General features: G+C 28.9%; 1 protein-coding gene and 1 long non-coding RNA gene across 4 annotated transcripts in view; one reads left to right on the top strand and one right to left on the bottom strand.

Annotated features, from left to right (window-relative positions):
* The window catches only part of LOC136982898 (ras-responsive element-binding protein 1-like), a 47,738-nt gene that overhangs the window by 18,427 nt on the left and 2,420 nt on the right, over positions 1-26,891 (bottom strand). Inside the window, exons 2-3 of one of the 3 annotated variants that reach the window (XM_067279455.1) lie at positions 24,795-25,022; positions 22,649-22,852 (exon numbers count right to left, since the gene is read on the bottom strand). In XM_067279455.1, the coding sequence (XP_067135556.1) occupies positions 22,649-22,670 (22 nt within the window). In that variant the 5' untranslated portion in view covers positions 22,671-22,852; positions 24,795-25,022. The other 2 variants (XM_067279456.1, XM_067279454.1) reach the window with 2 other exon arrangements.
* LOC136982900 (uncharacterized) lies at positions 23,516-26,731 on the top strand. Its single transcript, XR_010881944.1, has 3 exons — positions 23,516-23,656; positions 26,423-26,571; positions 26,669-26,731. It is a non-coding gene; the product is annotated as an uncharacterized lncRNA (long non-coding RNA).

Genomic DNA, 26,891 nt, shown 5'->3' with positions numbered 1-26,891 from the left:
ATATACTTTATAGTTTCCTTAATCAACAATGTTTTCAACTTTATGAATTCTATATTTTTCTTTTGATTGCAGTTCATGTTTCTAAAAGACTGCTTAAGAATGAATAAAATTCCTACTTTTTAACCAAATATTTTTGGATTAGCTATCCATCTTCATACCAACCTTTACATATATTTTCATAACATGACACTGTAACAGTCATACACAAATTTGAATGACTAACTGATTGCAGATATGATAAGCACATAATTATGTCAATTGGTTAATTTGCATAAATATACTGGAAAAAATATTTCTTATATTGAATCATCAGATATTCTAAAATCAATACAGCATCACCTAAGACAATTAAAATTTTTCACATTAATAAAATGAACTATCTTCAGGCATTATACATTGAAATGTAATAAAATTTGATTATTAAATCAATTACTTTATTTAATTTAACAAGATTGTTTTTAGAACATTGAAATTATAGAATTTAAAATTATGACAAAAATAGAATAGACAATATCATGTACTACACAAATTTATTAATTTAAAATGATATCTTGCTTTGTTTTGTTTTTATATAAGTAAACAAAGTATATAAGTAAAGTTTATTTCAGTGTACAATATCTCAAGATAAATTCATTTTATCATTATTATTTCTGGCATGATTACTAGTAATATTTATTTTTAGCAAAATTCTTCAATTTTTCTCTCACTTTCACAATCTTATATTGAAACATTATGAAAACAGGGAATTTTGCATCATCACTTCCTTTTATCAAAGACTGATTTTTATCAGTTGATATCCTATTTCTCTTTCATTATGTACTTTATTATTTTAACTCATCTAAGTTTCCATCCTTATTATTGATAATCCTAAATATGTAAACTATTCAATTTGTTTTCAGTTCCTCATTCTATAACCCAGGCAATATTATTTCCTATAACTTAATTTCATTACTTTCATTTTAATTATATAAATCACATTTCCCATTTTCTGGAAGGTAATGTGTGAATTCTATTGAAATAAATTTTTCAAATCTGATTCATTGTGAAAGATTAAAACCAAATCATGCTAAAAATTGAAAATCTATTAATATTGACATCTACATGTATTTAAATTTTATGTTTAGTAATAAAATCGAAAAACTGTAAAATATTTGTCTAATAGATTATTATGAACATTTTTGGGTTTTTGTAATTATATTCCTATATTTGAAATTTACTTGCATTATTAATCATTATAGAATTGCTGATAGAGTTTATAAATTTTAATCTTCAATCATAAAAATCCAAAAAACAATACTTTGATATAAAATGATAACTTTCATCAACTTGTTATTCAGTGATACCTGCTATCATAAATATTCCAAAATTATCAAAAATGCTGGCAATGTATCAAGATATCAGTTTTATTCTTTCATTTATATTTTCCTTTATAGAATCATCATCACCAAGTGAAGGCTACTTGAATTTAAAGTACATCATTTTTTAGTTGGACTGTCTTAGCTAATAAAACATTTGGATAGTCACTTCTAAGAGTCTATAGTTCAAATCTGTTATTTGGTCATTAAGTTTTTATAACTAACTAGGCACAATTCATTTTCTGTCAGAACACAAGCTAAGAATTGAGTTGAAGCACTAGGAAGTCAATAATATTGTTTTGGAGGCATCTATGACTATCACTTTCTTCTATGTGGCATGTGGCATGCAAATAAAAAAAACTTCTGTGTACGCACGCTAGCAACCTTGGACATTGTCACTATAACACCAATGTATCATGAAAATGAAATTATGAATTCCAGATTTTTAATTTCTTTGTCTTATATGTAAAATGATAAAGTTTAATCAAAACTGACTGAACAAATTTTAAGAACAAACTGAATTCTATAAGCCACATAGAAGAGGCTTTGCTGATGCTCTGCATTAACTAATAACTTCAAGTTTTATAGTTTTGCTGATAATGTTCATTTTTCATCATTTATCAAAATAGGTATGTATAGTAATATTAATCAGGATTTCATCATTTTCTTAAAAATCACTTTTTAATAACCTCTTAGCTACGAAAATCTTTTAGTTTCATATTACAGTAATACTTTGATATCTGAATTCCCACTATAATAAATAATATTTTTTAGTGCCCATCATGATATTCAAATTAAAGAATCATAGTATTAAAACTTTCTTCAATCATTATATATTCTGAGACCGTGTTTTTTATTTGTTTTTTTCCTCACGACTAGGTGTATTTCTTCAATCACATATGTGAAATATTGAAATGTGCTAGTAAAGGTGAGAAGTAGGTAGTAATTGTTCCCAGCATCTTTTTGTTTGTTTTAGTAGCATATGTTTGCATTCTACTACTATGATTTAATGATTTTTATCACAATGTAGTGCAATCATCCAAGTTTATTCTTAACAGTTTTTTGTAGAAAGTTCTTGTTTGTTTATTTTGTCATTCTGTTTTCAAACAATAAGATTTTAATATAAAATGTACAGTATCATCATACAAAGTTTTCATTGCTGTCTGCTAAATATTAAGATACAGTTCATATGCAATCTGTATAGAGAGAATTATACTGCATTACTACTTACCACATATTGACCTCATTAAGAATTCATTATTAAGTTAAGTGGAGTTTGTAATGTTTAATATTACGTTAAAATGGATTGATAAGGAAATAAGGTTTATGCAGTGTTTTAGTGTCATTTAGGAAAATTGGCGGGATTATTTGGATGAATTTTTCCCATAATAAATAATGGAAAATACTTCATGATACCTGAATTATTTTCAGAAATAAATTATACTTACTTAGATAACAGGATATTGCTGTACATACAGTAGTGATAAAAGAACATTGTTCGAATGTTGTTATAAAATTTTAAATTTTAACATTGGCTCATTCTAGATGAACATGATTAATATATTTATGTAGTTAGCTATCTATGCAGCATTCAATTTGTCATTATGTTCAAAGTTAAATATTGTAATTATGTTCCATCTAGAATGAGCCAACTTTAAAATTTTATAACAACATTCGAACATTGCTCTTTTGCCATTCACCTGATGAAAATGTTTTTGAAAAGGTCAAAAGTACTTATGTAAACATTTCTTTTTGTCATTAAACGTGGATAACATTGAAAAGACAGTGTTCTCAGTAGTGGTAAGCGTCCCAACTCCCAAAGAGTTGATTCTGGAAAATTTCCATTCCAGGAGTAAAAAATTTTGGGAGATTAGACATTTTTTTAATCTCAGCCATATCAAAATGCTGCCACTTATTCTTTAGTCTACTTTAATATATATCCCAACAGTTGATTGTCTTGTCAAGTAGGAGGAATAGATCTAAATTTAGAAGTTGGAGAATTTATAAATTTTTGCAAAATTTCAGGAGCCTCTCACAGTGAATCTATGAGAGTTGGCAATCTTAAGTAGTGCCCACAAAAATCCAATTCATAGTCTTTTAAAAATCTGTTTATTTTTTAAATTAAAATATTCATTTTGCTGTAGACTTGCAAGAAACCTTAAAGGTTGCATTATCCATTGACAATGCTTTTCACTGGCTGAAAAAGTTTATTGCAGCAATGTTTCTGGTGATTATCATCCATTGGTTTAAAAACCTGTGTGAAGGCAGTGTGCTTTTATAAGAAAAATGGAAAATTTTCTACTGTTAATACTAGTGAAGATTTTAGATTTTTGTATCTAACATATCCACAAACCTTACCATCAGTCCAGTCCAGCAGCAAGAAGCACTACATAAAAAATCTGTAAATTTTGCTTTGAATACTAAAAATTTATCCTTTCATCAAACAGCACAGTGCTTTGTCATCAATAACAATTGTGTATTTGATACAAAGATGTAAATATGGCAACAATGAAAAAAGCTCGATTGGAGGTAAACTTGTATATTTTGCCATGATAGGATGTTGAAACATCTTAGATTGCATGAACATACTACTAATTTTCTTCACAACTGTAAGTAAAGTAGGAAAACCAGACAAATATAAAAGTAAGTACACAAACTATGCAATGTTGTCTGTGCAACAGGAATTTAAAAGCCTATAATTCATGTATATAGCCATTACATGGACAGTAAGAAACTGACAACTAACTTGTAAGTTGTGCAGATAGAAGCTTATCTGTCTAAACATCATGCTTACTGGGTATTAAAACATTGACGGTTTGAATTCTGTTATGTTTTCAAATGGATCCAAGTTCAATCTGCACAAATCTGATTCAAACCATAGTTATGCATAGAAAAGTGAGGCCTGTAATAAAGCTTGTCTAATGCAGGCAGTAAAGTGTCTAGTAAGGAAAATGACATTGGAATGCATATCCAATTGGCAGACTATTCTTTATAAATGGGTCTAAGAATACAGTGCACTATACCTCTTCTATCAAGTTAATTTCAACAATTATGAATAATTTTGTGATACAAAATCCTGCATTTTCCAGGACAACTCTGAGCTATATAACAAGATAGTGAGTAGAGTATATGTTCTTTTTCTGTGATTTGTTAGCATTATTGTTACTGTAAGTTTCTGACATTTGGGGGCAATAAGTTAATTGCGCATCAGGAAAAGCCTAGGGACTGATTGTATGTGGGTGGTGGTGGTAGAGACAAAGATGACAAGTGTCTTACAATAACCGCTTATTTTAACATTAAAGTGAACTTATAATAGAACAACACACAGTGCGATCTAGATCGTCTACAGGTCGAGGAGCTCTGGATGATGACAGTCGGATGTTGGATGAGAAAGCCCCGAGGCAGTGAAGACGAAAGAGTCCTTGGAATCGGTGGCGAAGATCAGCGTGAGGAGTGAAGGTTTGGCAAGCGTCCTGATGAACACTCGTGAGTCGAAGGTTCCGTCCTCTCTCTCCCTCTCCCCCTTTGACCTTGGTTCTAGGGGTTTTTTATAGGATTTTTCCTCAAATTTTCTTCTCTTGATTGGTCTTGGGACCCTCTTCCCTTTTCCTGATTGGTCATTCTTTTGTTTCCAAGCACGACGAAAACCAAGTCTGGCCGGGGATGGCATCCGAACATTGACAGCTACACTCATAATTTATACCATTTGCCTTCCCCTCTCTTGGACATCTGACTAGACCAATCGTCCAGATGTTTTGTGTCCTCCTGCCCCCCTTCCGAGATGGTCCCAGGCTCACGTGATCTAACAGGCGTCTTTGACCATAAGTCTCTCTTCTCCTTCTTTGATTGTATACATCCCAACTCTTATATACAAGCACCCTGACAAAGCCCCTCTCTCACTTGTTGGACATTCCCCCCTGTCGTCTATCACCATGTCACGTTTGTTTTAGCACAAGTGCTTCACTTCAGTCAAGTTTATTGCCCGACACGTGTTCTCAGTCCGGTTGAACTTCCGAAATTCCCCGACATAGTAATTTTGTAAATAATCAAAATTCCGACACAATTTTAGGATCTTCACATTACTTAGACTGACTTGCAACTTGTAGTTTAGGTTAAAAAAAATTCAAACAAGAGGCCCAGATCAGATGGCTAGGTAACAATCCAAATTTCAACCCTAATGAGAACTAATGGCATATTATGGGCAGTGCCGTAATTAGGGTGGTGCCAGCGGTGCCCAGGCACAGAGTGTAGACCCTGGGGGGCGCAGAAATGACCTGGACTAAGTTTTGGGTCATAGTTTTGGAGCATAGTTACAGATGCTCGCACCAGGCATGTAAAAGACTAGTTATGACGCTGATTATGGATATGGAAACTGCAGAGAAAAGGCCTGAAAATAAACAGTACCCACAAGAATATATTAGATTAGCTTAGTATAGAATACTTAAAGAAACTCGTCTGCTATGTGCTAGTGCTGAAAAGCTGTTATTAAAGCTTGAGATCAGGACATTTGTACATTGTAGCACCTGGGCACATGCCTGTTTTTTCATCTTGGTTGCCTTTTTCTAGGAATAAAAAAAAACCCTAATTTCCATTATCAACAAACAGAAATTCATTGTTTCTAGCCTATTCTGCAAATATAAAAGAAACTAATGAATGATATTTGTCCATTGCCCTTTGCAACTATTTTTATGTAATTATTCGTTTGATGCATGTTGACCAAAACATCATCAAGGTCAAGTTAGTCCCGAGTGAAATCAGAACCATCTTGTGGGTGCACTGATCCGACATTGAATCATACAGTTTGAAGTTTCTTGCATAATGAAGAATGCCTCTTTTTATACTCTGCAGACACTGCTGCTTGAGGTGGACATAAGAGTTATCAGTATCCCATTCAACAAGAATTAACTATTAATATACTAGAAATGTTTTTTAGAAGTACTTATGAAAGCAAAACAAAGAGTTTAAGTACTTTAGAAGTACTTAAACCCTTTGTTTTGCTTCCATAATTGTAATAGCAAGTTATTGCAACAGTGAACTTGTTTGTTGTGAAGGTTAACACTATGTGAGGCTATGTGTGAACTTGCCTAAGTTCAATGTAGCATTATACGTTTACTATGTATAATGTACGTGTAAGTAAATTGCATTGTTTTTTGTTTATTCTTGCTTTCTTCCACTTCACTATATATATTATCATTACAAATTGCAATCACACTTAAAGAATATGCTACTTTGCATATCTGTTTAATGCTTTTTGATACAAATCTCATTAAAACAAAGTTGAAGGAACTTTACAAATTGAAACATTGTATTAACAAGATTTGTATTAAGCACTTTACATAGATCATACATCAAATGGCAAAAGCCAAATTTTCTCCTAGTTATTTCATTATGTTTCATCTTGTCTGGATATGTTTAAAATACATAAATAAACTTGTGTTGCTTCAAACATACATTTTATTGAAATGCAACGGCTTTTAAAAAAAATGAATGAATGCTTGTTTTTCCAACATTGGCTAGAGTTGGTAAAATGGCAATTAAAGATATTGACCTAGCTACCAATTTGAAACTAGAAGATTGCATAAAACATTACAAATTTAAAAACAATGTATTTTGCTCAGATTTTTTTTTTAAACAAGCCAACTTGAATCTTGCTCAGATTTCAATGGAAATGGCTTGTTTTTAAATTTTAAAATTATAAAATAGTTTAATTTTAAAGCACAAACTAAAGATTACTAATTTATAGTATTTAATATTGTAATTCAGTTGTTTTGTTATTTCTATTATTAAAGCAATTAAAAATGAAAACTACTTCATAAAGCTATAGATTTTTAACTGAAAATCTTCCAATCCTGTTAACTTCCAAGTAAAAATGCACACATCTATCTTAACTAATTGTTCAACATTGTCACAGAGTATAAAGTGCAGACAATAAGATAACGTGTAATTTTTTAAGTTGGAATGATCATCACTGATATAGCATGTAAATGCATTGCCAATGATGACAACAATATTGATATAGTAAGCATTGTGACAAATATTAAAGTCAAGAAAGATGCCACTGGTCATGTGACTTAAGTGACATTGGAAAAACTGGAAACAAGGTGCTTTGTATTAATTAAACAACATAATATAATTGTTATTGAATTCATAGGACCATGACACACTTCATATTAACTAATATTTTGCATTAACCAAACTAATTAACATTACAATGTCTATCCTTTGAACCACAAATCTACTTCACATTAATGCAGACTTTGTGTAAACTGATAACATAATAAATAAGGGTTGTCCGTATATATCATATAGGTGATGCAATTTCTATGGCTACTACTATATTAGAACAAGTGTAATGCTAACATTGATTATAAAATAGAAAATAAACAATATATGACAATATTTGTTTATTTTGGTATTGCCCAACATCTAGACATCGAAAAGTCAATTAATAGTAAATAGTTTAAAGACTAAAAAACATGAACATAAGAATAGTAATTATATTAAGAATCATAAAATTCTTTTGAAGAAATCATGTACATCATATACAAACATCACAAAACCTGATATATTTAGAAATTAATTAAATATAATCATAGAAAAGTAGCTCGATGTAATCCAGTTGTTGTTTGGCTTAACATGTACTGGTACATTATAACCAGAGGTTTACTTATAATCTGCAGACTATCAGTTTGCATTGATCTACATGGTTTCTTTAAGATTACTAGTATCAAATATACCATTTAACATTCAGTATTGTCTTTTTATAAACTATTAAAATAAAAGTAATAACTATTTTTGAAAATAGTTGGTATTTCTCTTATTACTAAGCTGCTCTACTGAAATAGTCATCGCATGCTACTGTAGAAAAGTGCGTAATATTACATGGAAATAATTTCTTGACAAAGACCTATTAACTCAATGTCATGAATGCATAAATTTGTTCATTGAAATTAGCTTAATAGTTTCATTTTCCTTTTACAATAAAATCATTCATATATCAGCATCAAAAACTTCAGTTTGTTGACCAGGAATTTAGTCCACAAGGTTGATAAACTATGTACTGTACCTTTCTCTTATAGAATTCAAGCCTTATAGAAAGTACTCAACTTCAATTATTATTAAATGTTTATATATTACTATTGATGATGAGTTTTTTCAGGTTTTAGCAATACACAAGAAATATTTTTATTAATTTCAAGAACACAGAATAATATATTTTCTCTACTTGAAGTAATTTAATTCTCTTTATTGCTCTACCTTGTAATCGAAACATTAAAATGTTTTACAGCTTTTGGATTGATATTTTAATAAATTAGCAAGAATACTTTTAAAAACTTTTAGTGAAAAATTTAACTTAATTATATATTCATGAATTATTATATTCCTGAAAACAACTTCCAACTACTCTGTATGTAATGTATAAAATAAAAATGATTATTTTATACCGAATTAAAAAACCCATTTTGTTTCTTTATTTCATTTATTGTAATAAATAGCTTACTTATTCTTGATTTAAAAAAGATCTCGTTATGTCAGTGATGCACCTGTAGGGGGCCAAGGGGCCATAACACTCTCCAAAGAAAAATAACAACACTAAAAAATTTTCCAAAAATATTTTCTTAATTAATATTCCTTTTTTGCTTATATTGTGTCACATCTTCTATTTCTATACTATTAAGGAATTAATGGTCACATAAGGTGGGAATTTTATCGAATTCACATTAAAAAAGTATATCTGTTTAACTTGGCTCCCTCCAGGATTAAATCATGAGTGTGCCACTATGTCATGTTTATTTTAAAAATTTTAAATGCCTATTATAAATAAATTATTTCATAAGAGTCATATCTTCTCTTTTACTTCTAATAATACTAATTACTGGTAACAATAGTATTTATACTCTTTAATATCCATCTTTCGATTGACACTTTGTCGTATTTATTTATTTTATGCATTTATTCATATATATATGTAAAGTAGGTAATTTTTGGCCTTATTATAATATACAAAAAGATACTTTAAAAAAAAAACTTGAATAAATGCATATGCAAACTGAACAATTTGTAAACATTTTATTTATTTTCAATAAATTCTTGTAAATATTAATATTTAAAGATAGTTTATTTATAAGTTTAATTAAAGATAGGAAAAAACTGTTACTCTAGAAAATTATAGTTTTCTAAGTATTTCTTTCTATTGAATCATAAAAATCATTGGAGCACAAAAACTATTCAATTGTAATAGAAAGAAAACAAAACAGAATCCGACAATTCAAATGTAGCATGAAAATTTTAAAAAATACAATAATTATAATAATAAAAACTTTACTGAACTTTAAATCTTTAAAAAAATTTATATATTTTATGCTCACAATATACATTATATTAATTCTTTTGAAAGATTTTAATTATGCTATTGTATATAACATAGAAGACTAAATCTACAAACTAAAATTAATCTTATCTTATCTGTATTGCAGAATTTTTTTGTGTATTGTCAAACCTATTAAAAAATGGAACAAATCTCTGTAAACATTTACTGTTTATGAAAATTTCTTAAATTCATGGGACCTGGTAGTAGGTTATAATATATAAAATAGATTAAAACTTTATAAAAATTATATTATATATTTGTAGCAGTATAAATCTGGATGTAAAGAGTAATCATATATAGGAGATAGACAAAATCAAAAATTACATTTGATCAGGCAAGATTATCGCCAAAAAGATGAGTGTGAAAACTATATTACTGACAAAAGTTTATTACATGATTATTCAAACAAAATTTATACCAGTTGAATTTGCCTATTTTTTTAAATTAACAAGTTGGTTAATAATCGAAATGATATTTAATAATCTCAAAATTCCATATTACAGTAATTTATAACTGTTCAGTTCAGATTTTATATTCATTTATAGCAAACATATCTATAGCTTGATTAACTACAATTTTGCACAAAAAAAAAATCACTTCAAACTATTAAATATATCCAAAATGATAACAAAAGAGATTTTTAAAACATCTAATTGATAAATATTTCATTTGGATAACAACAAAATCTTATATTGACTAATATTTTCAAAATATAAACCTTGAGCAATAAACAAAAGTATATAAAAATATCAATCAGAACATGTATATGATGTTTTCAAATAGATTGATAGACAATTTTTGTTCAGAATAAAGTTTGTAGCTGCAAAAAACCTTCAATGTTACTAAGAGAAAATGCACAACTTCAATGCAAATTAACAACTAAATGAAACTACATTATATACATCAGTAATTCTCAATCTTTTTTGTCTCATTCAGAGGCTTGCTCAGCTCTGTAACTCTTCAAATGGAGGGTCAAGTTTTTACTGAACAGTATGCAAGAATTGGACTGTGAACTCACAAATGATAACTAGAACTGGAAGCTAATGGAATTGAGAAAGTTTTATTTTCAAACTAAAAGTATCATTTTCTTTTGTGATGAAAATCCCTTCAGTTAAAAATAAAATTTAAAAAAAATTCACATTTATAGAACTTAAAACAAAAATATAAAAAAAAAAATCAGATTAATATTAAAAACTAAAAAGTAATTTTACGTATTTCCTAAGTTTGTGAAATATGTATTGTATGTTTTTAAAATAAATATATATTTAAAATACATGTATTACTCCTGTATTCACCAACATGAATTAGAGTTAGAATTGAATCTCAAGTTATTGCTAAATTGGTATTCATCAACTCTGGGTTTGATGCATGTGCAAACTGACCTATTTCAGGAAAACATAGTGACAGTAAGTGATGACAAAACTGAGATGTTCAGGAATCTAAAATATCTACACTGTACAGGTTATATCAAATGAAGAAGTTGGCAGATTATTTCTCCAAGAAAAAAATGACCTGGAACAATTAGATGATTATGACTTTCTACATTGATATCATTTACTAAAAGAGAAAATATATTCATAATTTCCTATTGTGAAAAGCAAACTATGACCAAATTAGTCATAGTTTACTTTCCAGAACAATAAGAAATTACACAGTGTCACTAATAAAACAACTGTTGTTGGTTCTCCGTTTTTACACCACAGGAACATTGCATTTGGTCGCAGATGATTTAAAGATTTTAAGACTATCATCTGTTTGTAAAGCAGTTAACTTAATATAATGAGTTTTTACAGTGTTCAACTCTAAGCAGATTTTATTTAATTGCCAAAAAAACAGAATCTGAAAGAAAGCATCATCATTATCATTATTTATACCATTTTATCCAGTATACTGAGCAATTTATCAGAACCAATCACTGTATCTGTTAGATACCAACAAATTCAAAATTCTTGACCTCAATCAAATAATGAGTAAACAACCTTCAAGTTCAGAAACTCTACATTGGTGAGTATGTAAGTGAATAACTTTTCATACTACCACGGTGTTATAACTTGAGTACATCAACTCTCAAAATAACTCATGTTGGTGAATATTGGGGTTAGTGTTGAATTAAGACTTGTTGAGAACCTTGTGACTGATGAAAAGAAGCAAGTTTTTGTATATTTGGCTGGAAATTCATTAAATATAACCAAAGATCTCCTGTTCTCAATATCCAATCTGTTTCAAGTTTTTGATATCAGATGAATGACTCTATTAAAACCTGATTCAATCAAATAGGAAGTTGCAAAACTTATAAAATATATTTTTTGTTACATGATGTGTGACCAAAGCTGACTTACTGTTAGTAACTAATTTTCCAGGACAACTTGACTACCCAAAAATTTTTAGTTATGGTTTTAGTTGCTCATCTTTTCTTTGAAAAAAATCATAAAAATTTTATATGGTAACACTTTATGTGATTAATATTGACACAAATACAAATAAAATATGAATCTTAGATAATTTTTGAATTTATTTGCAACTTCGGATTCTCATCAGTATTTGATGTAAATTATTATTATTTCTTATTCCTGAATGATAAAAATAAAAGTTTTCTAGAAACTTGAGTAGGGGATGCCAGATAAATTTGTTTGTTATAATTAAATATGTCAGTAACTCAAGTAAACTTCTTTTATTACACTTAATTATATTAACTATACATGATTATAAGAACAAATATATAAATTGAATACAATGATACACTCAAACCTGTTTTTGTGCAGTCTATTTTTGTGCGATTTGTTTTGTGTGATTTTTCGTGTGCGGTATATGAATTTCAATCAAATTGGTATACTGCACAAAAAGAATTGCACAAAACACATTGCACGTATAAAAAATCGCACAAAAAAAGACCGCACAAAAACAGGTTTGAGTGTATAGAGCAGTGATTCTCAAAGTGGGTAGCTACTGCTTCCCTGTGGGCAGTGAGTAAATCTAAGGGGCAAAGATAATTAAGTGAGCAGCAGGGGCTCTGGAGGCAAGGTAGTAAATGGTGACTAATAGGTGAAGATTGGGGTCAATGACAACTTTTCCCTTTCCTGTATTAAAATGAGTAAGAATGCTGAAGTAAGATGCTGGGTAAGAATGCATTCTGAACCAACATCTGAAAATCATTAAGCACAACAGTTTTCAGATGTTGAGAACAATGTGTGGTACAAAGGACACAAAGTGTGAGGTTCATAGAAAAGTTTTCCTAAGAATATTTCCAAGCTTTCTCACACAAGAGTAAATGGGTTGGGATGTTGGATATAATTTTATGAAACCAAGAGGTGTGGTGACTCAAAGAAGTTTAGAAATCATTGATGTAGAGCAATTCATCACACAAAGACTTACAACCAACTCTCATCTCCTTCCCAAATTCATGTTTAGAATGTCACAGTAAGGATAATGGCATCCCAACCCAGTAAAATAAAATAAAAACATATGTACAATTTTGACTGCCGCATAAGAAATAACAAACTACCTGCACTAAACTTTGACATCTTAAAACACATAATTCTAACTTGTTAACAGGGGTGTGAAAAAAAAAAAAAAAACACAAAAGCACAGCAAATATCAACAAGCTGATGACTGAATTCATCACTACAACTATGTTAATATTATCAAATAATTTATTTGCATTGAATATCACTTAATTTTGTCATGTAATAAATGAATAAATTTTTAAAGTCTTTTTCATGCTATTTTAAAATATTTTTCAATTAAATGTTTCATCCCATATTGGAAAATATTCAGTAATTAACTAAAAAATTCCAGCAATCTATAAAATTGGTTATGTGGAAAAAGACTGAAAATGCAACTGAAAAGTTTTTGGCAATTGGGTGTCGCAGGAGATCAGTTACTAGCATTCAGTTTTCCTGATGGTCAGTCAGCGAGTTACTTGGCAGACTTATTTCAATTGTTCCTGAATCTGGCGTGAAGTGATGAACTGCTCTGCATATACACAGATATTCTTGTACCTCCAGATCTACATTAACCACATTTACTCCAACTGAATCCATCACCAATTCTAGGACTTATATTTCTAGTAATTCTATGAACTTTAGTTTCATTTCATCATATAATTTTTCTTTCTCTACCTATGTTTTCCTGATTGTTGAATTTTCAATTAGGTCTTATGTACTATGATACTTAGAATTTGTACAAAATAGAAAATAGATTTTTATATTCTACTCTGCAAATTAATTCTGCAATGAAGCTCTGGTACTCCTGTGGCTTCTCAATCTTTCACATTTTTTCTATGGTGTCCCTGAAATTTTCCATAGCTCCCATTGAGAATCATTGATATATACGATCACTTTATAATATAAATAAAGTACTAATATCATAAAGTGTTGAAATTATTCTCAATATAAAACCCAGAACAGAATAAAATATTAAATAAAGAAATGCAATCTTTACTTTTTGTATCTGAAATACTTTTATGAGGTAAAAAGTTACATTAAAAACTTACAAAGATTAAAAAGATGCAGCCAAAATATAACTAAAGAAGACATATCTCAATTAATCAATAGTGAAAACTATAAGACAAAAAATAAAATAATGAATGCAAATTTAAAAACAAGAAAAATCTGAAGACATTTTTAGATTAAAAAAAATATGTATGCAAATATGTATAAAAATATTTAGCAGAAGTAAAGAGATTACAAGGGAATAGATGAAATGTCAACACATGAATATATAGCACAAAAAAAAAGTTTTCAAAATAGTGTTTCTCAACCTTTCCTTAAAAGTCATTTATGTGCATTATCTTTTGTCTGATTGTATTATTTACATTTCTGTCTGGTGTAGTTTCCAATATCTTTTTTTAACCTAAAACTAATTTTAATACCCAAAAATCTATTTTTCTTCTCTAAGGTTATATCACCTACATAATATTGCAATACAAAACAGATATTTCATTGGGTAGATACACAATGGTCTTATCTTACTTATCTTAAAATATAAAATGTAATGACGTAATAATAACAAACAAGCATCTGCAAAAATAAAATATATATATATATATATGTATATATATATATTTTATTTTTGCATTTTATATATATATATTTATATATATATATATATAAAGGAATAAAAGAAATATAACAATAATAAATAAAACGAAGGAAAGTTAAATATTAATCCATGGGTATGGTTTATTAGTAAAATTAATTTTCTGTTGCAAACACTCACTACTATAATGCGAAATTTAGAAATGTTTTTCTTTGCATATGAAGTCATATAGTCACAAATTTTTTATTTATAAATGTGACTAATATTTTTGTATGCATATCTAAAAGACTTTGCTTTAGTCAATATTTTTAATTAAATTTTATTTTCAATGTTTATTATGATTCATCTTTAATGTTTTAACTTATTTATATATGCACAATCATATTTTATCACTTACAGAATCAAAAGTCCAGCTTGTAGAACAAAATGTTGAAGAAAAATGAATGTTTTCAATTAATTTGAACAATCATCTTCAGGTTTAGCTCTCTATTTTTATTTTTATTAGTATAATAAGCTATATGTACAGTTCATGGAATGCTCAGAGGCTTGGTGATACTTCTACATCTCTATCTCTTCTCGGTATATTACATGCTGTTGACCCAGAGACTACTGAATGGGCAGCTTCCCTATGCATTGGTGAGTCATTCTTGAAACCAAATATACACTCTTGTAACTCTCTTAGTGCTCTTTGAGCGGAAAAAGAGTGTCTCCTTAACTGCCAACTTTTACAAAAAAAAAAAAAAAAAATCATCTTCAGGTTAAAAGAATGGATCTAGAAATGAGAATGGAATGGCAGTCATGTGGTTACATCAAGATTACCCATATGACTGCCAACTACAATCAGACATCTTTCTTTTTATATTTTATATTATAACATTCCATCTCTTGTTCTGTTCTGAATCTATTCTTTTAACCAGAAGATGGTTGCTCAAGGAAATTGAAAATGTTTGTTTTCCTTCAATATTTTGTTCTACGAGCTGAATTTTTGGTTTTTAAGTGATATTTGTAATTTAAATCCAGTATATAGTGTGTTTATTAATGTGCAAATATAATTTTCTATTCAAATTTCATCTTCATACTGGGATATGATAGAAAAATGTTTAGCATGTTTAGTGCATCAAAGGATTTAAGAAGTAAATTACATGTATAATATGATATTAGCCAAGACTTCTACACAAGAATGTTTTCATAATGCATTTTAGAAATGTTAAAGATTTAATTTAAATAAAAGTTATATATTCCTAATGCTATAACTGAATTTTGAATGAATATTCATTTCATGTAAGAATAAACAGTTTTTAGAAGTGAAATATTGAAACTAATTTAACACAGATTATATTAAAATTGTTCTTAAAGTTTTTATACATTACAAATTTTGATATACATTTTCATTATTAAATTCTAATGCTGCAATCATGATTTCTCAAAAGCAGGTATAAAAGAATAGTTTGACTTCATATTCAGATTATTAGTTTACTTGATTTAAAAAAACAGTTATATTAAAACTGATAATACATTTGAAAGTAACAAAAAAACTTTTAAAAAAATTAGCATTTTAAGATTTTGAAAAATATTGGACAAACTAAAAAAAAAAATATCCAGGAAACTAAACTGAGTGGAAAAGAGAAAATTGAGTATATTTTTAATACTATTTTAAAAAACATACATATATACTTGTACAGTTTAATATATTCATGCAATTAAAAGCTTAATACGTTTAAAAAAAAAAACTATCAGATTTAGAAAGTTTTTCTAAGTTTTCTGCAAGTTTATTAAAATTTGTTCAATATGAAATAATTAAAAAATATAAGATAATATAAGAAAATCTGATGATTAATTCCAGCGGTAGTGTCTCTTGACAAATTAATACATAGGTCAAAGAAAGTTTGTTGAATTTACATACAAAATAACTAAAGTATTGAAAGTTAAATATAATAATATATATTCAACTTCTCATTTTGAGTTGTTCAAATGTAGATTTACATTTAATGAGATTACTTAAAGCTCTATTGTTTTACAGCTTCATAAATATGATGTGATTTCACTTATTCTAATATTGAACCTGATCTGTGACAAACTATTAGAAATTACAGATAGGTTAGGCTAACTTATTTCCAGTAAATCTGATTATTAAGAATGACTAAAATTCTATATTTGCTAACAATTTAGGAGTCAGATTGTGATTAAATTAGATGAAATAAAAACAAAGAAGTAAAGGGTAATTAAAGAATTCAAATGCTTTCCTGACCTCAATTTACAAAGGAAAAATAAAAGTACTTCCTCCACCTAGAAAATTTGTAGGTAACAAATGATTCATGGCATTTTCTTCTAATAAATAGCTACTCTAAATAAAAACAAATATGCTAATTGATATTAAATAGGGTAGTTTTTAAATATTCATTAAACAGATTTGATAATTTTTATTATAATTTTGTATTTTAATAAATAAATTCAGATTTTAGCTTCATTTTTCACTAGAATTTTGAAAGCCAATCCATCCATATAAATCATAGCAAGCCCACATTCACATATTATGTATGGAGTAATTATTCTATCATAAATATATTTAACTTATTTGTGCAATACAATATTACTTAACTTTTATTAAATTACTCATTCAAAACCATTTTTTTTTTTTTTTTGTTGAATTTAGTTTCAGTATCTTCAAATGAAAATTTTTCTATAAAATATGTAAAAATTTATATAAAAACATTTCATACCTCTACAGAATATTAAGTTTTTTATATTCCAGAATAGATTTCTTAAATTTTTAATCAAAATCTTTGAATTCGTAAAGAGCAAATCTTTTCTTCTTAAAAATATTTTGATTTAAATTGTTATATTATTATTATTATTATTTAGTTAAATTTTTTTTGAAAACTAATAAAATTTGTAAAAAAATATAAAAATTTTCTGTTATATACTTTATTATTATAAAAGTAGTCAATTTTATGTCACTTGCTCTTTACTCATTCATTTACTTATTGATTTAAAATTTTTATTTATTTAATTTAATATAATGTTTACGGACTAATATTTCTCACAAACCAAATAGATTTGTGAGGGTTTATGAGAAACTTTTAAAAACATTATAATATATACAAACATTCACTATACTATGCTTTGAATATATATAAATAATTTTGAAATTTATAAGACTTTATAAGGAAATGTTCAGGAACTTTCATAATTTAAACAGCATCTACATCATTTGAGCTTTTATTTAAAATGAAAATGTTAGATAACATATAATGTCAAAGATCTAAGTCTTTCCAAAACAAAATATACAAGTATATTTACAAAAATTTATTGTTTTTTTATTTTTGTGATACTCTATTTTTATTTAAAATCGGGAAAAATTTTACACTTGTTTTACCATCAATAAAAATAGTGGATTGCCAGATAACACCTATCTGGCAATCCACTATACATACATACATCTAAACTTAATACAAATCTTATTTGTATTAATATAATTGGATTATATCTTCAAATATGAAAAAAAAAAAATGGAATTTCATTTATCTATCAATATTTGTTTTGCATATATCTTTATCATTTAAGATATGTGATTATAGTTAATCATGTTATCTGGTAGTGATAAAATTATCACGTACTTTCCATAAAAAGCTTCTCTTTGTGGAAACTTATTAAAAGATAATTTAATATTCTTTATTTATTTAATATTATTTTTAATATGCTCATTTCTCTAGATGTTTGTTGCTTACTCTGAAATAGTACAACTTTATTTGAACTCAGTTACAATACATGATTCCCATATGTCCAAACTATGTATATGAAACAGGCTAATTTTATTTAATACCATTATGAGCAGTGATTTTAAAAAAATACAGTAGTCAATTTCTCTCAACTGATATATTTTATTTCAATTATTTAACTGAAATTACGATGTATTATTATTATATATACAACAAAAGAGCTCTTCTATTAATTAAAGTATTCCTTCATGATTATATTATGGAATATTGTATTATTGTTAACTGACTTCTATGGCAAGTGAGAGCTTGTATGGGCTGGAGGATACAGCAGGTCCCTTTTGTCTTTTTTTTTTTTTTTTTAAATCAAATACATAGAATGTTTCTTTATTAATATACAGGAGTTTTAAAGATTTTTTTATTATTTTTTATTAGTAAAAATAACATTAATTTAAAGGGATACCACTATTGGTTTCTAAGTTTTCTCTGGCCCTGGGACAAATTCCCAATTGCCTCCTCTTCATACACCCTGAACTTCTATGCTAAAATAAATACAGTAAAACTTCTGTAAACAGAACTTGAATAGTACCGAATATTTCTTCCAGTTTATCAGGTTTCTGTTTGAATCAGCGTTTCTTTAACACAACAACATACCCAATTTCTTTACATAAACTATTTACATTTATCTTTATGTATTAAATATATAAAATAATTTTAAAAAACAATAAAAACTATATATACATAAAAATAAATAAAACTAGTACAGTAAATAATCTATGTTATTAACATATTACAATTGTTTTATTCATATCTTTTGTGTATTATTGTGTTTTGCAGCTTTTAAATAAAAGTACCATAAAAAATGAAGCCGATCTTTATATTATTTCCTTTATATTATCTTATTTTATATTATCTTTATATTATTTTGTTTCTTTACAATATAAATAATTCTAACATAATTATTTGAAAATGTTCATTTTTTATTAATATTCTCCACTTTCTAGGTTCATTTATTTTCTCTCTTGATATTTTGCATGATTACTATATTCACTAACAATATTTATTGATGATTTCCTTTGTATGATACATAAATTATTATTATTTAGTTAAATTTTAATGTATCTAAATAATTATATATACAATAAAAGAGCTCTTCTATTAATTAAAGTATTCCTTACCAGTCAAATATAAAGAAGCTTTTTTTACATTTTTGATAATATAATTAAAGATCAAATTATAGAATTTTTATATCATAAATAAAATATACACACTGTTGTCAAAACAGAATAGTTTGTTGTTTTATGTTAAGTATGCATCCAAGCTAAGAAAAGCTGGTTTAAAAATAGTGATGATTTCTGATGATAAATATTTTCTTAATATTTGCACTATACACACACTGTAGACAGTTACACACATGTACATAAATAAATAAATTAATATATATTTGTGCATATGTATATAGTTATCTACATCATATCATCTTGTTGTTGTGAATGACCATTGTCAATCCACTGCTGACTTTGTAATGCAGTGGCTAGAATCAAAGATCATTAGTTTCTATCAGAAGGGCTTAGAAAGGTGGCAACACTGTTTGGAAAACTGTTAACTTGAATGGAATATATGTTAAAAAATAAAGTGCTAAATTCAATTTGCTGTCTTTTTATTTACATTTTCTAGAAACTTTTTGAACATTAATACTATACTGACCCTTTCGCATGTTTCCAGCAATTTCAATATACATATACATGAAGCAAATGTTTTGGCCTCTTTCAGGGCTAGTGTCTAGCTTTTCATTGAAGATTTTTTAGCCAATCTAAAAAGATTGGCTAAAAAATCTGGAATACTTTTTGAAAAACGTTCTGGAACAAGCTCTATTTAAATTAACTAAACCGTCTGTTTTTTAAATTATGTCACTTTTGAACATGTCTCTTGTATATAATATGGTGTATACTGGTATTTAAATTGTATGCTTAGTAACTTATCAGGTGACCTTACAATTTACCATATATACAGCTTATTATATACAGGGTGTAACAGAAAGGTATGTTAGTTTGGTATTTGTTATTTATTATCTGCAATTTTGCTAATTTGTTACTTGGATTTTGAGTCTTTTTGGTAATAATACTAGTTATAATGGGTGTAAGACAAGGACAATGCCAGCCAAATGGGGGCCAGGGGGAGCAAGATGATGTAAACTGATAAAGAATATGAATTGTATGTAGGTAAAATAAAAACAATTCATAAAGTTTTAATCATTTACTATGTACCTGAAAGAAATATCTTAATTAAAACTTAGCATTTAAATAATTTTTTCAAATTTCTAGAGGAGGGCAGCTGGCCCTCTGCCCCCCCTGGCGATGCCTTTGGTGTAAGAGCTGCACATTTGCTAGTGTTTTGCTCTTGCAAAGCTGTCGTTTGAGGCGGCTAAGGGAAAATAAAGGATGCTTTAGTAATTTATCAATCAAAGTTCTTACAGACATTATTGAACAATGTTATTTAAATAACAAATCATTTACAAAAAAATGTTCGAAATGGCGCCAATCAGCTTGAATACAGGCTTCAATCCATTGATATAAGATAGACATGTTCAAACATTCCTGGACAATTTTTGATTGAATCACATAGTCAATTTTTGATATTCAAATATGGAAATTAGCATTAAAATTAGCAGTATATTTAAATGTTCAAAATATTCCATATTCAAAAGATGTTCTTAATTGAAATATGCAAATTTTGGCTAATTGTGGAACTTACCACCAGCCTGAAGCAGATGTAAAAAGTTAAGCCATATATTGTTACAAAAAAGACTCAAAATACAAGTAACAAATTAATAAAATTGCAGATAATAAGTAATGGATATCAAACTAATATGCAGTTATCAACAAATATTTTCATACATCAGACAGCATTTTGTTAAACAGGAAGTGACATCACAATTTTTAAAAATTGCTTGTAACTCAAAATAAACACTTCAAATAAAAAAAAATGGTCCTAGAGTTTTCGACTCAAAATTAACCCTTCTACAACATCACAAATTTTTTACACACCTTTCTGTTACACCGTGTATAGGAAGGGTGTTCAAAAAGTTCCCGGAAATGTAAATAAAAAGACATCAAATTGAATTTAGCACTTTACATTTGTTCCATTTAAGTTACAACATTTTCCATACAGTGTTGCCAACTTTCTAAACCCTCCTAGTAGAAATCAGTGCTGTTTGATTCTAGCCAATAAACTACAAAATGTTTCACTTGATTATTGATTGCCAGTAAACACCTTTAATGTCTTTAAACTCGGGACTAAAAAAATTCTGATGAAACTGACACGAATACCATATAAAACAAGTCGCAACAAGTTTATTCTCACATCAGTTAATTATAAATACAGCATTCTGCTTACAAATAATAACCACTTTCTGAGAACTTTTTGTATATATACATATTTTATATTCAATCACAATCATGTTATCAAAATATTGTAAAAAATTTAAAAGTAAACAAATCAAATTATATTTTCAAATTTAATTATATATAAATAATTCTTCCTTTTTCATAGCATTAATCGATTTGTCCGAACTAACTAAATTTTGATCGAATGAAGTAATTATTGGCTTCATCCTTTTAAAGAACACATTGCATTCATGTCTAAATTTTATTTTAGATAAATGCAATGTATTGTAAATATATGAAGATATAATATCAATATAAAATCAATACTTATATTTGTATAAAATATACAGATTATATATTTACCGTATTTTACGGACTATAAGACGCACCTGAATTTTGGAGGCAATTTTTCAAAGAAAAAAGTGCATCTTATAGTCTGTAAAATACGGTACACTTTAAAAATATACATATGCATAATTCAAACATTTTTTATGTTTCTTAATAAAGTAAGAATATCATATATATTGTAAAAGTTGCTAATAAAAATTTAAAATAATTGAGTGGAAACAAATACTTTACAACACAGAATATTTAGAAATTTATTCATTTATAAAAATTATTTTATTTAGAACAAAATTATGTATATCAATATTTTAATTCATTCAAACCAACCTTAAGCATTTCAATGAGAAATAATTTGAATAAGTAATTGTGTCAGTAGTAAATTATAATTTATTTAAATCAAATACTTCTAATCAAAATAAAATTATAACATCGACATACCATTACTATTAGTTTCTGCCATGCTTTGACTTTTCTTCTTCGCTGCCTTTTTCTGTAATTCTTTTTTTAGTAAAGTTTGTATTTTGCTAGGTCGTCCTCTCGGTCTTTTAACATTTGTATTCAAATTAGTCTGGTCCCTTATTATGGCTGGAGTATTATCACAGTTTTGTTGCAATTCAATGCCAAGGTGTTCCGACGGTAAATCTGGACAGACACGTCAAATAAAATTATTAGTTAAAATAGCACAATACAGTAATAAAATTTAGAAATTTCGCTAAATTTCGTATATAGAAGCATGCCAGTAGATCATGACGTTTATTATATATGCCACATATCACTTTATTAGAGGAGAAACATACTGGTATTCCATATTCTATGATTTTCTTTAACAGTTTTTTAATTAAAATGTATTCAAACACACTAAAAAAATTAATAGTGTTTTTTTTTATTTATTTTAAATGTTAACAATTTTAATTTACATTTCACTTTAATTATATAACAAATAAACAATTTTATTAGATAAATTTTAATCCTGGTAGATTTAACCTAATCATTCCTGAATTTCTAATTTTAAATTATTGATCACAACATACAATAAATACAATGTTACAACCCAAACTGTTTGTTCAAAAAAAAAAGCTCAATTTTATTTATAATTATTTTTCCATAAAACAGAAAAAAATGGTAAATTTTGTTATCATAATTTTATTTAAAAAAAATGAAGAAAAACAAAAGAAAAGAAAAAAGTTTGAGAAAGATTAAATTGTGTAGTAGATATTTAATGGGATTAAAATTCCCACGCGATAGAAAACAAGAACAAGGAACCAAGTAGACAAAAATATTGCGGTGCCAGGTGTCTATAGTTTGATGCGTTTAGCCACTGGATGATGTAAAGCAAAAGCTGTAGTGCAGGTAGTTCGATTGGTCGCCATAGCAACCGTCAACGACTCCGCAATCCGCACAGCCTGACTCATCGCCGAGTAAACAAGCAGGATGTCTCAAACTACGGTAATTAGAGCGAGTCAACTGGAAAGAATTAGAGATGAGAGAGGGAGAAAATGAACAATTTTAAGAGATTACGCAAAACTACTTTCGGGCAGCGTTAACCCGACTTAATGAAAGTTACTTTTTCGATCCCTTCCGCGATTCCATAAAGGCTTTTTCCCACCGTCGCGCCAAACGAGGGGGGGTGGGAATTGCCGAATTTAACTAATTTGGACCGCTCTTCTATAGCGATAAACGGCGCGAATTAAGGATAAAAATTACCTCTTTGGTGGTGGTGGAGGAGAGAAAAAAAAGGTCTATCGAATCGAGATATAGAGGGTGGTGATAGCGCGCGCGCAGAAACGAGTTGCTATAGCAACCATCCTGTACACAGACCTGACTCCAGATGCAGCTGATCACGGGACTGAGGGGCAAGACTAATCGATCGGGGAGTTCCCCTTTTCTTACCTGAGGGCATGGAGTCGTGGGGGCCCAGGACTTCTCCCTCCGTTCATCCCGGGACATGTCGGACGTTCACCTCGTCTTCATTCGACGCGGGGGTTGAGGATGGGGGCGAAAAGAATTCCGAGGTTCAATATCCTTGTGCTTTCTATTGATCCCTTCTACCAAATTGCGCGGCGGAGAAATGTCATGAGGGTGTTTGTGTATGTCTTGACGATGTTGTCAAGGTAACGGCGACTTTCAGTCGCAGAATATGAAATACTTTCGCGAGATCAATAGTCAGAAAACCAGAGCATCGCGCCTCTTCCCGAAAAGCTAGTTATACGATAAGTACGACTTCTACGGACCGAAAACCCAATTTTTTCCTCCATTTTTTAAAACCGTAAACACTCGAGAATCCCATAAAGAAAAGTTTACACATCACTTTTCATACTCAACAAGTAAATCGTTAACCGCACTGCGAGAGAATAGCAGCTCAACCACACAAACTAGAGAAAAAAGAAAATATAAATTAGTTTTTGCCTAGAGTTAGGGAGAACAAGGAACGGAAAAGAGTATGGTGTAAGGCACAGGCCGCGGGGGCAACAAGTATGTTCTATCCTCCGATACGCATCGGAGCGAGGTTAACGACATGAAATACAAAAGTCGAGAAACAGTGTGACGGTCTAGCGAATCGCATTCTGTAATACTAAACATTTACCTTTGAATCAGACGTTGTCTAAGGACTGTGGCAGGGGGACTATCAGGATGCGGGAAGTGCGACGCCCCATCATCCCGACCAGTCCATCTTCTAACCACCTGTGGGGGTGGAAGGAATAAGGATGGTTGTTAACAGAAGGTGTCCGTTGAGTTGTGCGACGTTGCGGAACGAGAGGAAATATTGCAGCCACGTAGAGGGGCTGTCGAGGAGAAAAGAGAATCGATGCAACTGTTAAGAAAAAGCCAAAACATCTAAGTTAGCAGGTGGTTGAATTGAGATGTCCTTGGCCCTCTTTGGCTCGAGAGAACTCACAATCGGTTAAATTTATCTTCCAGTCGAATATTTCAGATAAATAGAAATATAGATACAAGCCCTGTTTAACGTATTAAAAACATTTTACGCTGTTTAAATATAATAAAATCGATGGATCGTCCATTAGTTTACATGTACTTTTATTTCTCCCCATAGGGTCTGTTTGAACCGGAGGACACACAGAATAGCCTTAAGTTTCTTAAACCCACCTGGTTTGTCAATTCCTGTTAACCCACCCCTGTTTCTAAACCGCCAAAGGCGTTTTGAAAACATCCTCACTCCAGATGTAGCGAATTGAGTTCAGACAGTTTTTGTGGAAAAATGTCGCAAAGTATCAAAATCGATACTTGTCCAGCATCACCAAGGAGACGACGTTTCCATGACAACGACAATGGAAACAGTACAAGGTACCGTGTTCGAGTGAGCCATCGACTCCACCCTACATCATACACTATAACTCAAGTTTCGAATCTTTGCCAAACTATGAAATAAGAATTTTTACTTTAAACTTTCATAAAGACGACTGTAACAATTGGATAGGATGACATTTATCTGATTTAAAAACTGAACCGTGTCGCACGGTAAACAACACCTACAACTAATGACAAGCAATTTACAATATTCTAATTTACATGAAATTTGAAGCTCTCCATCCACTTATTTTCTATTGAATAACGTTATTTTTATTACAAAAACAAGCGTAATCACGATTTTATCGTAATTTTTTAACTATTATTATTATTAATTTTTTCTCTTCACTAATATCATACGCAAACCTCAAACGTCATCATTAGTATCATGAAGAATACCTAAGGGCATAATAATGTCGTGTTTCGATTGATGTCACGATGTATCGTTTAAACGATGTGGTATACTAAAATTAGAAACAAAACCGTAAACTGGACAATAGAACCTGCAGTGTATTGGAACGATATTCTCCGAAAGAGGACTTAAAAAATTCTTCTCTACTAAAAAAACATGTGAAAATATTTATATATATATATATATTTATATAAATTTTATTTAAATAAACTTAAAAATATTTTACGAATGCGACACGTGAGTGATGACGCATCGATTGGATGATCGGAGTGGAGATGGGTGTAACAAAAAATCCCCTTTTGTTCAGTTTAAAGAAGTGTGCGAATAGGATTGTCGGATTCGTTACTCGGTGCAGATTTAGACGGGTGAAACAAAACACACCCCGCAAAACAAAAGTACGAGAATCGTGAGAGATGTATTAAGTATAAAATGTCTTCCTGTTGGATAAACAAGTCAAGAAAGTATGAGGAATTAAAAATGTTCACCCTTTACAGATGGAAGGAAAACAGATTTTACGTCATCAAGGTCAAAACTCCTACGTCACCGAATGACCATCATCGAAACCCGCATCGGAGGAACTTAAACGTCTTTTACAATGGCGGATAACTCGTCGCACCTGTACGAACACGTTACGTGTTTATCAGTTAATTGTTTAAATTAAATATATATTTTTTCGAATTTACAAATGAAAAATTTTAAAGTATATGCAAACTTCCTAATCTTCACTTATCTAATTCTAGATGATAGTCAACTGTAAGAAGTAGAGGAAGTTTGATCAGCTAGCATCCTGTTACGAAAACGCGTTATTTTCCCTACTTCTCAGTAAGAGGTAAAGGAATTAGGTAAAAGAAAAAGAAAATAAAATAAAAATAAAATTCCTTCGCATTTTCAATCTCCACTTCTTTCTTTAATTATATTTCCTTAAAACGAAAGTATTTAAAATATTTCACACAGTAATAATAA

The sequence above is a fragment of the Centruroides vittatus genome, unplaced genomic scaffold (genome assembly GCF_030686945.1).
Source record: "Centruroides vittatus isolate TY-2023 unplaced genomic scaffold, ASM3068694v2 contig_874, whole genome shotgun sequence".
Taxonomy (NCBI): Eukaryota; Metazoa; Arthropoda; class Arachnida; order Scorpiones; family Buthidae; genus Centruroides; species Centruroides vittatus.
Note: the sequence above shows the minus strand (reverse complement) of the source record. Positions and strands in the feature narration are given on the sequence as shown.